This window comes from Denticeps clupeoides, chromosome 1 (genome assembly GCF_900700375.1).
Source record: "Denticeps clupeoides chromosome 1, fDenClu1.1, whole genome shotgun sequence".
NCBI classification, from domain to species: Eukaryota; Metazoa; Chordata; class Actinopteri; order Clupeiformes; family Denticipitidae; genus Denticeps; species Denticeps clupeoides.
The window spans coordinates 32,344,869-32,358,233 of NC_041707.1; the positions used below are offsets into that span (position 1 = coordinate 32,344,869).

The window sequence follows — 13,365 nt, forward strand, 5'->3', positions numbered from 1 at the left end:
CTCGGGATTCGAAAATGCCAACCTTCTGATTACCTGGCCACTTCCTTAACAGCTAGGCCACCACTGCTCCATGAGCTAAATGAAAAAAATGAAAAAGATTTGAATATTCATAGGAGGCGCGCTATGGCTGGTAGCGCTGTGGCTGGTAGCGCTGTGGCTGGTAGCGCGGCGGCGCTCTGGAGACAGAGAATCTTCCGTTAGGAAGGGAGAACGACGTCGCGACCCGGTTTGGACTGCGCACGCGCAAAATACAATTACCGCTTTTTAAATCGGATCGCCAAAATAGAATCCATAGAACCGACTTCCGGATATAGTGAAATGACTTCCGGATATACTGAAATGACTTACGGATATAGTGAAAATTTAAATTTTTGTTTGTTACATAAGAGTCCATCACGTGTATCTGTGTGAGCATTTCATATGTTTGTGTGTGGTTTTCACATGTATCTGTGTGAGCATTTCATATGTGTGTCAAAGCACCGTCCCCACACACTGCTCCCCGGGTGCCTGTCATAGCTGCCCACTGCTCACTCAGGGTGATGGGTTAAATGCAGAGGACAAATTTCACTGTGTTCACCATGTGCTGTGCTGCTGTGTATCACATGTGACAATCACTACACTTTACAGAAAAAAAAATGTGTGTGTGTGTGCACGTCCATTTCACATGTATCTGTGTGAGTGTTTCATATGTGTGTGTGTGAGTTTTCAGTAGTAGAAATGCATGCATGTCAGTTTCATATGTGAATGTGTGTGTGTTTCACATGTGTTTGTGTAACAAAAGTCTGAAATATTTCCTAAACGGCCCACTCATAGAAATGTACTTTTATTTTTACTGCAGTAAAATGCTACCTTTACTTTTAGCCCTACTTTAACACAATTGCACAGCTGGCGGACGTTGTTCCCCACTCCCAAGAAGTCCCAAATTGAGGAAGAGCAGCTTCATGTCCGGCTTGGTAGGCGGCGCCTACCCAGCCGGCAGCGCGGGAGGGGCGGGGCCTCTGCGACGCGGCAGCGCGGGAGGGGCGGGGCCTCTGCGACGCAGCAGCGACGCGGCAGCGACGCGGCGACGCAGCAGCGAAAGGAAGCGGACGCGAGGAGTCGCGATCCGTAGCACCGTGACCTCTGCCGAAGGTAAAGCTCCTGTCCCCGTGCTGGACATCATTCCAATGCTTTTCCGTCTTTGGTTAATTCGGACGCCGCGCATGCGCACGTCCCGAAATAGTCTGTCGCGACGTGACTTTCGACGTTTTGTTCGCGCCTCACCCTTCCTGGAATAAGTTGGAGCACGTTTGTTTCGCCTTCTGCGGAACATGCCTGTAGAGAAATCGTATCAGACAGCGTGAGTGTCACGGGGTTAGTACCAGCTCTGTTGGCAGGAATGTTGTGAAAGTGTGTGTATGTGTGTGCTGTGTAAAAGTTGTGTGTGTGAGTGGGCAGGGTTAGGGTGACCTGCTGTTTTAGAGGACATTTTCAGGTGGGGCTGTTTGGAGGAATGTGCCTTTCACTGAGAATGTAAGTCACCAATCAGTCATCACAGTGAGGTTATTAAATCCTGTTTGTAATGTGTGTGTGTGTGTGTGTGTGTGTGTGTGTGTGTGTGTGTGTACCTGTAGTCGTGTGTCAGTGCATCTGAGCTTCCGAAGCAGAGACTTTGCTCTCTGGGCTTTAAATGCGTACGTGTGCGTGTCTGTATCTATCTAATATATATATATATATATGTGTGTGTGTGTACAGCTGATCTGAAAAGCATAGCATTCCTGTGTGTGCTTTTGTACAGATGAATAGGTAGAAACATAACTGATTGAGAAATAGAGCCCATGTTTGTACCATCTTCAGTGTCGGAGCAGCTTTCACTGATATCCAGCTGATCTGCTTTGGGATAAACAGAAGGAAGAATCAGTGAAGGAATGACTAAATAGATCCACGTTGCTGAAGAGAATGCAAATGGTCCCAGTTCAATAAAAAAGTTTCAGAATAGGTATAATAAACACAATATTCTAATTCTATGAAACAATTACAAATTATTAATTTGTCTTATTTCATTCTAATACTGGAAGAAAAGCTAAATACTTCCTCATACTTTGTAATAGTGACTTTAGCAATGTAATCATTATTATTCAACGCACTTATGATACACCTACTCTGTGGTGGTAATGGAGGCCAAGATGAAGGCCATTTGTATCAGAAGAAAGTGAAGTATGTTTGATGAATCTGTTCAGAGTCGTCTTTTTAAACATTGTGGCTGCTCTGTTCACTATTGTCATCATCACAACCCACTTCATGAGATCCTCAATAACATGAGTGAATGATGAGAAAGTGTTCAGTATAAACCTTGACTGTTGGAAATTGTCCCCATTAACTTAAGGTGGTCAAAATAAACCAAGAGAGGGAAATGCTGCAATCACAGCTAAAGCGTAAATGAGTCTGTATAAATTTCACTGGTGTTGTGTGGGTGTGTGTTTGTGTATATTTGGTGCTGAAATAGCGTAAAGCATTGTATGATATGGATTACAGATTTGGATTCTAGGATTGATTATCCTAGAATCTTGACTCTTGATTCGACCAGGTGAATGGAGAAACAGGTCAGAGCTGCATATTAATGTGTAATGGTGCTACAGGTTAGTGCAATAAGTCTTCAACAGGAAGTCTTAGAAAAATGGAGTGGTTTTTGTCTTGGCTGTGTTTTCCACGCCAAACTGGATTTTCACAATTCCTTTTTGCCTGAAGGCCTTTGTTCAGAGACTGGAGCTCTGTAATGGATGACTAACTGGACTTTGGCCAAATTTTGTATTATATGAACAGTGTATGTACAGCGAATTACCACAACCTGGATTAATACAGTACCTCTGCAGGAATTGCAGTACCACGTCAGGGTCATTGTCAGGACTGACCAGATTTTTTGTGTGTGTGTGTGTGTGTGTGTGTGTGCATGCTTGAGTAAATGCTGCCATCATGTGGTGTGCAAAGAGGATTTTTGTTGAAGTTACCCTGGAAGAGAAACCGAAAGGAAACTAGAAACTGAAAATTCAAAGTTTTCTTATTTCCTTTCTTTTTCGTGTTTTGTTTGAACAATTTGCAACAGAATGCAAATGTTGTTTGGACTGAATTGTATTTGTTACAGGTCAGTGTGAAGCAAATGTTCAAAGTTGCATTAATCTTGCTTTGATCTTTTATTCTGCATGCATATCTGTCTTTCTGGTTTTAGTTGGGGTTTTAAGTGGCCACATTGGACTGAACAGTAAATAGGAGCCAGGTATGAAGTTGCTGCATAAAATCAATATCCTCTTCAAATGGGAACATTCCAAGATCATTTGAAATCCTTGTCCCTCATCTTTCTCTTCATTTCTTTCCCCTCCCAGAGCAAAGATGCCGTACGCCAGTGATAAACTCTACAATGACTTTGTACGGCCAAGAATGTCTGAGTTGGCTTCAAAAGTGAAAGTCAGAGAGATTCTACCCCACCTGCCATGCCTGACACAAAGTGACAGAGTAAGATTTCCTCAGACATTCCTATTTGTTTCTAAATCTTTGTTAGAACAAGGTAACAACTCAATACACATACGTTATACAACAAATGTAATACTACTTTTCAATTCCTAAATGTAAGTCTACATTGTAACCTAATTAAAAATAGGAAAATATTATATTTTTTCGGTAGATTTATTTTTTTTTATTCTTGGTGAGTGCAAGCAAAACTTTCATTAAAAATTCAATAATGAGAAATTACAGAATTATACTAAATGCTTTTTAGGATTGTATTTTTTGGAGGGGGTTGGACACAGAACCCATTACTGTCATGGTTCAATGACTTTTGAAATTGCCGTCATCACACATCTATTTCCTGCTACAGGAGGAAGTGGAAGCGAAGCGTGAGATGACTGGGAACTACAACGCCATGCAGCTTCTGCTGGACTGCCTGCGGCGGCGTGAGCGCTGGCCTGAACAGTTCATCAAGGCCCTTGAGGAGTGTGAGCAAGACACACTCGCCCAGTTGATGTATGAATCTTACAACACACTGACGGGACACACAAGTAAGCGAACGCATGCATATACTAGATCGTTTTATATTTCAATCATTGGGGCCTGAACAGTTTATCAAGGCCCTTGAGGAGTGAATGAACCAGAACTGATCACTTCATCCATGGTAACTTGAAAGCACGTTGTAAGTCACTCTGGATAAGTCTGATAAATGCCTTAAATGTAAATGTATATTGACAATATTATGGCCTGACTATATGAGGCTCTGATAACACATAAACTACAGATACCGTAATGCAGTGCTTCAGTTGCCTTGCTGAACTTGATCTTTACACTTCAGCTCAATCAGCTTATCAGTGAAATTGATTAGTTGTCACAAGTGACACACCACAGCACAGCACCCAGTGCACACAGTGATATGTGGTTCCCTGAGGGAGCAGTGGGCAGCCATGAAAGGCTGCCCGGGGAGCAGTGTGTGGGATTTTCAGTGGCTCAAGATGTTTTTTATTATTAAATGAAAGTGAAGTGATTGTCAAGTGATGGTGGCACAACGAAATGTGTCCTCTGCTTTTAACCATCACCCTTGGTGAGCAGTGGGCAACCATGACAGGCGCCCGGGGAGCAGCGTGTGGGGACGGTGCTTTGCTCAGTGGCACCTTGGCGGATGAATCTACTAAGAAAACTTGCATGCGCTTAAATTTTTATGATCACCTTTTGGATGTCATGAGATTTTAGGAATACATGCAAGGTTAGTTAAGGGAATTCATTTCAGGAAAAGAACATTTTTCTGTGAAGAACATTTATAAGATTATGTGGTGAACTCCAGGCCAAATCTAGTGAAAGTTTGCAATGTAATTTGTAGAACATTTTCACGATTTAGACCATGTACACAGTGTATGCATGTTTCATTCTGATTTGACAGATCCTCTTCCTCCGGCTGCTGCTCCTGCTGCTGCCATCGCCACAACAGCCACAGTAACAATGGCACATGTTCACCCTCCACCCCAAGTTGTCCACCTACCTCCCCAGAATGAACCACTCCCCAATGTGGTTACTCAGCCTAATGTCACACCATCAGCCCCCGCGGTGACAGTCCAATCTATAGCTGATCAGTATTCATTACTCCCCAGCACACCACCCAAAACATGTCAACCCCCCATCATGATTGTCACCCAAGATGAAAACCCCCCCTCAGGAGCTTCTCAAGTGCTGAGTTTGTCTCACAGAAACTCAGAACCCATAGCCAGTCCGCCAGCAAAAGCTCCCGTCCAGGAAACCAGAGAACCACAGGAACCAGTGGAGACTTCTGATCCCACAGTGCAGCAGGTAATCAGATTTTTAAGTAAATGCTGCATTAAATTAGATTAAATCTGAGTCTATAGTGATTCAATTGTTTCATATTTTATGATGGTACCTGTATTTCATCTTCTAACCCCTTTCTGTCAGGTCAACACAATCCAGCAGCCAGCGTCAGCAACAAACACAACCCAAGTAGTTCAAGCTCAGCTCCCCACCCCAAACTCACAAGTCATGGCTCCCGTCCTCTCCGTCCCTGTCCCTAATGGTGCTGGTGTGGAGGAAGAGGGGTTGTTTAGTAAGCCCGGTGTTCTCCGCAGTGTGATGGAGGGGCCAGCACAGGACCCAGCAGAGGGGGACACATGCTCAGTAACCACAGAAGACCTGGAAATTGACACGCCATCCTCCTCCCCTACAGCAGAGTCTATTCCAACACATTCTAGCAAAGAAGCAAACTTTGTATCCTCCAAGGTTACCCCTGCTGCCCGGTCAAGCCCTGCTCCCTATCTCTTAGAGGACACTGCTCACTCACTTAATGACCACCAGTCAGATGATCACGACAGTGACTCTCTGGAGGACCAGAGCATACTGGAAAATGTAGGCCACGTGTCTGAGCAGCCATCAGTCCAGAACCTTGGCATCCCTATGGCAAAAAGAAGCAGAAATACAGTCCATGGACCCAGTAAAAACCACACTCAGCAGGAGACAGGCCTGTCTGAGCTCCAGCCAGTCAGCAACTGCAGCACAACACCAAGCATGGCGGAAAAGGAAGTTCTCTCAGGCTGGGGGAGTGAACTGAACACATCAGCAGAGAAACGCCACATGGCAGAGCAGAGAGAAAGTGAGCCACATGACAAGAAGAATGAACAAGACCGGAGAGACGTGTCTCCAGTGGGTCTAATCCCTGCCATCCGGAACGATCATCTGATCTTGGCCGTAGTCATCGGCCTCTCTGCAGTTCTACTGGCATGGAAACTTCGCGGATAAAAACCCAAACCTGTGCTTTAGAGAAACTTCAGTCCTGGTCCACAGTCAACAGGTCAAGCTGTAAATGTGGAGCCAATATTTATAATATCTTTTAATCAGGATAAGTCATGTTAATAATTTAATGAATTACACCTCTAATACAACCACAAGCCTAAGAAAGGCAAATTAAAGTGCTTAAAGTTATTTACATGTCCAGATCTGTAACAATTAATGTAAAAGCCATCTAGTACATTATGAAAATAAATATCAGCCTTGTTTATTTATGAATTATCTCTATTGGCTACCAGAAAATCTTTGTTAAGCCCTACCACAGTTCAATTGACTTGAAATCGTTATGTTGAAAATGTCTATTGTCTTAATCATAATGTCTTACATTTTTTTCAATTCTGAATCTAATTTGTCATCATTTTTAAGTTCTTAACCCAAGGGGAAGGCTAATTTCATATGCAGCTGCCTTAAATCAATTTTTGTGACGTTTAAGTGACGGCAGAGTGCAATCCAATCGTTGTCCCTTGTGTTCAGTTTTTAGTTTTCACGCAAAGTATTGTCTCGTATGTCCGAGTTGCTTGAACCCAAAGGAAAGTCATGTCTCTGGATCATGTTTAAAAATAAATGCCTTATTATTGTTTTTTTTTTTTTTTTTTACATCTGAGAATTTTGTGTCATTTTCATTTAAGGGATTCATGTCACTGTTAAGGTTAAGTTGTGAGTAGTTTATGTTTATGATTTTCAGGGAATCACCACTGATAAATTTCACATTATTATACAATATTCTGTTTTTACCATAAGTCTACATTGTGCCTTGCATATAGCTTATTATTGTTGTTGTTATTAGTATTATTTGGGGCAGCACACTGCATTTATGGCTTTGTACCTGTTAGTCTTTTGTGGGGAATTTTACTCTCAGGAATATCCAGAGAATTATACAATTATACAAAACTATTGAGATGGAATTAAAATGGCATGAGATGAAAGTTAATTTTAATGTGCTGCAGTGGGGTTAGGAAGCAGAATTTGTTCTCTGACAAGCTTTTCCATCCCAGCTCATCCTGTGCACACATTTCCTGAAGTATAGAGGTTCCAGCTCTTAGATATTGTTCATATTTGGCATGCACATAATAAGTTTATGGATTGTGTACTCTACTATGTAGGCTGTACTGCAAAACATTCATGAAACCAAATGTCTACAAACGTTAAATAGACAATATTAATACATTTGATTGATCTGACTTGCACTGTGCTATTGTGAAACAATAAACATTATCTTTACCGATCAAGCTCTTTGCATGTTTAAATTACATTTGTATTCAATAATAATGATACATGTTTCCATAAACGGCGCATTAACATAATTCTTCACAGATATACAGTTGCTTGCAAAATTGTAATCTGCTGTTTTTTTATTTAACTATTTGCGAGATAATTTACTATTATTATTAAACGCTTGTGGAATATTGTGGAAGGTTTTCGTACAGTGAACCCGTTTACTCCATCTTGTGACGAGTAAATTCTCAAATACTCAGGTCTGGTAATGAAAACGCCCACCGAATCTTCGGAGTAAAATGATTGGACCGATGCGCTGTCAATCAAACAGTTCCCCTCTGACAACACGCTGATTGGCTCAGGATTCTGTTGTAAACAGAAGACGACGTCAATTACAACGATGTGGGAAAAAGAAATCGGGATTGATCGCTTGTTTACTTAATGTATGATTTAGTAGTTTAATTTTTTTCCATCCTTCTGCTGCCTCTAACTCCTGCACTCTGAATGGAATTGAATGGTTACCACTCGGGCGATGCAGCGACGGCGGCGAGTGACGACGATGAAGCCGCGGGGCCGAAACAGCAGCCGCGTCCATCGAGGGAGGAAACGGCCTCCAGCGGCCGCGCGGAGGGCGCTGTGTCCGAGGGAAGCTCCGCGGCCGAGCGCCGGAGTTCCAGCTCGTCCGCTGCCAGGCAGCGGCTCGACTCGCTGAAGAGGGGCAGGCCACGTAGGTGTTTACCGAAGCCACGCTCCTTCCATGGACTCGCTAATTAGCTCCCAGGCTAGCGTGGTTCATTTGCCCCCAAATTCACAATTTCTAACCCTCGCGTGATATTTCAGATGGTATTAACCATATTAACAGTCTTAAGATGGAATTCTTTTAATTGGTCCTAACGGGATCATTATTAACGGGCCTCATATGGTGATCTTAATTGGGTCACATATTTTTGATGATCTGAACATGGCTAATACATTTTAATAATAATGTACAATAACGACGCTGGCCATCCTAATTATGTGTTTTATTTTATTATTATTAAAAAATAAATTCATATTATTAATACCAAGTATTGGACTTAGTATTTTGAATTATTATTATTTTTCCGCTCAGATAAACGATTTTTAATCGTCTCCTGGCCATACAATGTTCAGCACTAGCTGCTGTTTCTACAGCGTGTCAAGATGGCGCATCAACGCGCCCTGTGTTATGTGCTCATTGAACACTCTTCATAAATTTTACAGCCTTACTGCCGATATTATAGATTTTTTTTTCATTATAATTACTGCGTCTCTTGCGATGTGTATTTTTTTTAATATTGTAATTTTACTGCTGTGGTCCATAATTAAGCAGTTCAATATGCATTCATGGTTGCAGCATTCCCTTGGTTTGGAATGGACATTGGTGGAACGCTGGTCAAGTTGGTCTACTTTGAGCCAAAGGACATTACAGCAGAGGAGGAGCAAGAGGAGGTGGAAAACCTGAGAAGCATCCGCCGTTACCTGACGTCTCACACGGCGTACGGCGCCGCCGGCATCCGCGACGTGCATCTGGAGCTGTGCGACCTGTCCATGTGTGGCCGAACCGGCAGCCTCCACTTCATCCGCTTCCCCACCCACGACCTGCCTGCCTTCCTACAGATGGGTCGTGACAAGCACTTCTCCAGCCTCCACACCACACTCTGTGCCACCGGTGGTGGAGCCTACAAGTTTGAGGAGGACTTCCGCCTGGTAGAGATTCACACATGTAGCAAACGGTCATAGAGAGTACTGTATATATATATATATATTTTTTTTTAAATACAGCTTTCATGTTATTGTTTGGAAGATGGACAAATCTATAATAAGTTTCACTACTAGCTAAAACTTATGCACAGCACTGTATGTTAAGTAACAACAGGCTGTATAGTGACAGTGTCAGAGATGATCACTGTTGAGTCAAAAATGAAATGCATTGTTATAGTACAAAACTTTATTTTAAATAATATATATACACACACACACACACACACACACATATCCCTCCAATGCTTTCAGACATTTAAAATAAAACCCAATAAAGGTGCATTAGATAATATTGTATCAGTGCAGGAGAGAAAAAATAAACCAAAAACTTCTTTCAATTCAATTTTTATTTTTTGTTTAAACACTTCGATCATGCCAGTGACATTTATGAGTAGATTTAGCACTTTCAGAAAAGGTTATGTTGTTTTGTTAAATTCTGTCCAAAACTCAATGGTGATTTAACATATCCTAATTAAATTGTAACGGTGTAACATGCCAATAATGGTTCTTTGTAGACTCTTAATTTCTTCAAGATTGCTTTTCTATCAATTTCAACTCTTAGTGCATCTTTTGTAAATGTTCTCATGTCTTCCTTCACAAGATGGCTGACTTGCAGTTGCACAAGCTGGATGAGCTGGAGTGCCTGATCCATGGTGTTCTCTACATTGACTCGGTGGTCCCATCAGAGTGCTACTACTACGAGAATCCTGCTGACCCGGAACACTGTGAACAAAGGCCTTTCCCACTGGAGAATCCATACCCACTCCTGCTGGTCAACATTGGGTCTGGTGTCAGCATACTGGCTGTCTACTCCAAAGACAACTATAAACGTGTCACAGGAACCAGGTAAACCAGGTCTGGCCTAATGAATTACATGTCCAAATCAGGTAAATAAAAAATGGTGTATATGGAAACAGCCACTTGTGTTTTAATTGTTGTTAAAATGTTATTAAATGTTATGCTCTGTATGTTTTCGATATTTATTACATTATGTGCCTTATAGTTCTTCCACATTTTAAATCCAGATAATGTAGTTACAGAGGTTTGTGTACCGACTTCAGTGTATGTATGCATGCAACCACACTATTAATATATAAAATAAATAAATGAAAGGCATGCGAGCCAGTGGAAGTGTGTGTATATTTAAGCTGTTTGGCTGTGGCTAACGTGTGTACCTCTCCACCCCGTGTAGCCTGGGCGGTGGTACATTCCTTGGGCTGTGCTGTTTGCTGACTGGCTGCAACATGTTTGAGGAGGCTCTGGAGATGGCCTCACGGGGGGATGGCACACGTGTGGATAAACTGGTGAGGGACATCTACGGAGGAGACTATGAGAGATTCGGACTGCCAGGGTGGGCTGTGGCCTCCAGGTGCAGTGATGAAGCTCACATGCACACAATCTGTTTTGAATTGATAGACAACCAACATATCTACATATTATTCATTCATAGACATTGTTTCCATATATGTAATTACTACAAATAATTTTTTTTTTGTCATTTTCATATGACCAATAAAGCATATTGGTACTTTTGGTTAATATCGCTTATATTTCTCAGTGGTAAAATATGTATCATTTTTTTTGTTTGTCTAGCTTTGGAAATATGATGTGTAAGGAAAAGAGAGAGTCCATCTCTAAAGAGGATTTGGCTCGAGCGACATTGGTCACCATCACTAACAACATCGGTTCAATAACACGCATGTGCGCTGTTAACGAGGTACGCGTACACAAAAACCTCCATATGTAATTATGTACATCACCTACACACACACACAGTCTTAACATGCATGTGCACGCTCACTCTCAATGCTCTGTTCTCTCAGCCTCTTTACGGTGCTGCCTTGTGGAATGTAATCAAGCAGCATTGTACAGGGCTATGATGGCGCAGAGATCGGCACCATCACACTAGCAGAGAAGTGTGTACCGCGTTAGTGGTAAAGTATACGGCCGGTGGAGTTGCATTTTATTGTGTTTGTTTTTAATAGAATATTCAGAGAGTTGTGTTTGTGGGGAATTTCCTGAGAGTGAACACGCTGTCCATGAAACTGCTGGCTTATGCCTTAGACTACTGGAGCAAAGGACAACTCAAAGCCCTGTTTCTTAGACACGAGGTGAGTGTGCATGTGTGTGATCCACAGTCACTGCTTCATAACTGTAGCAACCTCTTGTGAGCCGTGTGATCTTTCTGAATTTTGTGTGTTTTTGTGTGCGTCCACAGGGTTATTTCGGTGCCGTGGGAGCTCTGTTGGAGCTGCTGAACCCATCTTGAGCACAGAGGTCCACAGGTGACTGGTTCTCCCTCAGGTCCTCTCCTCTCTCCAAATTCCCATGGTCATCCTGCAAATTCACAGCAGTTGCCTTGACTACGGATGGGAGTGCGTTGTACCTGCCCATGCTATGCTGCAGCTTGCCAATAGAATTGTAATAACATCTGGGAGCTAAGCTAAAATGCTAGAACAGTAGCCTTCACTGCACAGTGTTACAGAAATATTTTTGCATATTGCAATAATGTTAACCTGGGAGAACACATGTAGAGCACGCAATAATGGTCAGCCACAACATTAATAGCACCTGCATAAAATTGGGTTGGTCCTTCTATGTACTAAGACATTAGCAGCAGTACTCTACATTGTGAGCTGAGGTTCACAAATACGTGATCTAATTGCAAAAAAGCGAATCAATATCTTGAACTACTAAACAGTTTTTGCAGTGTGGCAAGAACATTATCCGTCCTGTTGCCATCAGGAGATGTATGTTATCTTCAACGTTCTCTAGGTGGGAATAAAGTCCTACATCTCATGTTTCCCTACAGAACAATGCCCAGACCAACATACTGTTCATCTGTGTTCTTCATTGACAAGTCAAATCATTTGATGAAAAGCATGAATACAATGACCACCTGCTCATTCTAACCATCGCTGCAATCATGCTGTGGCACGGAGATCCCTGCTTTCCTTCATTATAGTGAAAAGTGAAGTGATTGTCTTTGTGAAGCACTGCAGCGCAGCACAGCACAGCACACGGTGACACATCGAACTATCCGCTTTTAACCATCACTCTTAGTGAGCAGTGGGCAGCCACGACAAGCCCACTGACAGGGGAGCAGTGTGTGGGCACCTTGGGGATTCAGGATTTGAACCCGCAACCTTCTGATTATGGGTCCGCTTCCTTACCCGCTAGGCCATCCACTGTGAACTAAATGTTCACCTACTGCCTATATTCCACCCGTCAATGCAAACAAATGATCAATGTGACTCAGTTAATCTGTTTTAATGTTGTGGCTGATCGCTATATAGTTGCACTCTGGTAACATGTTAGCTTTTTTCTGGAATCCTCAGGAAAAAAGGCCTCGTTCTGCCTGTCTCGAACTTCCTCAAGACAATCTGAAAGCGGTTTTACAAAACACTTTTTGTTCTTTTCTATCTGTCAGAGCTGTGGTGAATGTAAGAGTGGATGATTGGTCGTGTCGTCCTTCTGTTCTCCGTTCTCAGTGGAATGAGGGATTTTATTTTATTGAACTGGGACCATATTCCATACTGGACTCGTCACTCAAGAGCTCTTTATACTGTCAGTGGAGGAATTAATCCAAAGACGTCACATTTCCTGTTTAATAAAATCCACCGTCCATTTTTTCCAAAGATTAGCCATTTTGCTTGCGTAACTCTTGAGAGCGTTTTGAGAAGAGGCATATGTTGCAAGTGCCTGTAAGAAAATGTGGTTGCTTTTCATTCAGATTGTTTTTCCATGGACTTGTTATAGAACATATGCTTTTCTGGGACAGATAAATAAAATATATATAACAATAAAATGAATATTGAACCACTTGAATTTGCCTTTTATGTTTACTCTTGAATGACTGCTCCATTTGGTTGAGTTTCTGTTTCATTTGTAGTTACATATTTTAAACGATTGTGGTTATTTTTGAAGATTCATCAGCACTACACTACACCTCTTTTACATTAAACCTGGAGTGTCGTTAATTACAGTTTTTATTCTTCAATTCAGTGTAAAGTCTCCAAATAGTAGCGAGCGGGATTCGAACCTGTGTTATAATGCACC

The 13,365-nt window shown here is 42.1% G+C and overlaps 2 protein-coding genes across 4 annotated transcripts; both read left to right on the plus strand.

Annotated features, from left to right (window-relative positions):
* Window positions 1-1,018: 1,018 nt before the first annotated feature.
* mavs (mitochondrial antiviral signaling protein) lies at window positions 1,019-7,538 on the plus strand. 2 transcript variants are annotated; one of them, XM_028978922.1, is made up of 6 exons: window positions 1,019-1,131; window positions 3,206-3,253; window positions 3,360-3,489; window positions 3,851-4,031; window positions 4,901-5,304; window positions 5,425-7,538. In XM_028978922.1, exons 3-6 carry the CDS (start codon window positions 3,367-3,369, stop codon window positions 6,259-6,261), a joined length of 1,545 nt encoding a protein of 514 aa, XP_028834755.1. In that variant the 5' UTR covers window positions 1,019-1,131; window positions 3,206-3,253; window positions 3,360-3,366; the 3' UTR covers window positions 6,262-7,538. The 2 variants fall into 2 exon arrangements, with proteins under 2 accessions (XP_028834755.1, XP_028834763.1); XM_028978930.1 differs by lacking the exon at window positions 1,019-1,131 and adding an exon at window positions 1,142-1,339.
* A 329-nt stretch (window positions 7,539-7,867) lies between these two features.
* pank2 (pantothenate kinase 2) lies at window positions 7,868-13,134 on the plus strand. 2 transcript variants are annotated; one of them, XM_028978726.1, is made up of 7 exons: window positions 7,868-8,251; window positions 8,900-9,252; window positions 9,908-10,152; window positions 10,499-10,675; window positions 10,900-11,023; window positions 11,292-11,417; window positions 11,525-13,134. In XM_028978726.1, the coding sequence occupies exons 1-7, from the start codon at window positions 8,029-8,031 to the stop codon at window positions 11,573-11,575; spliced, it is 1,299 nt and encodes a 432-aa protein (XP_028834559.1). In that variant the 5' UTR covers window positions 7,868-8,028; the 3' UTR covers window positions 11,576-13,134. The 2 variants fall into 2 exon arrangements, with proteins under 2 accessions (XP_028834559.1, XP_028834560.1); XM_028978727.1 differs by having other exon boundaries at window positions 8,129-8,255.
* The last annotated feature ends 231 nt before the right edge of the window (window positions 13,135-13,365 follow it).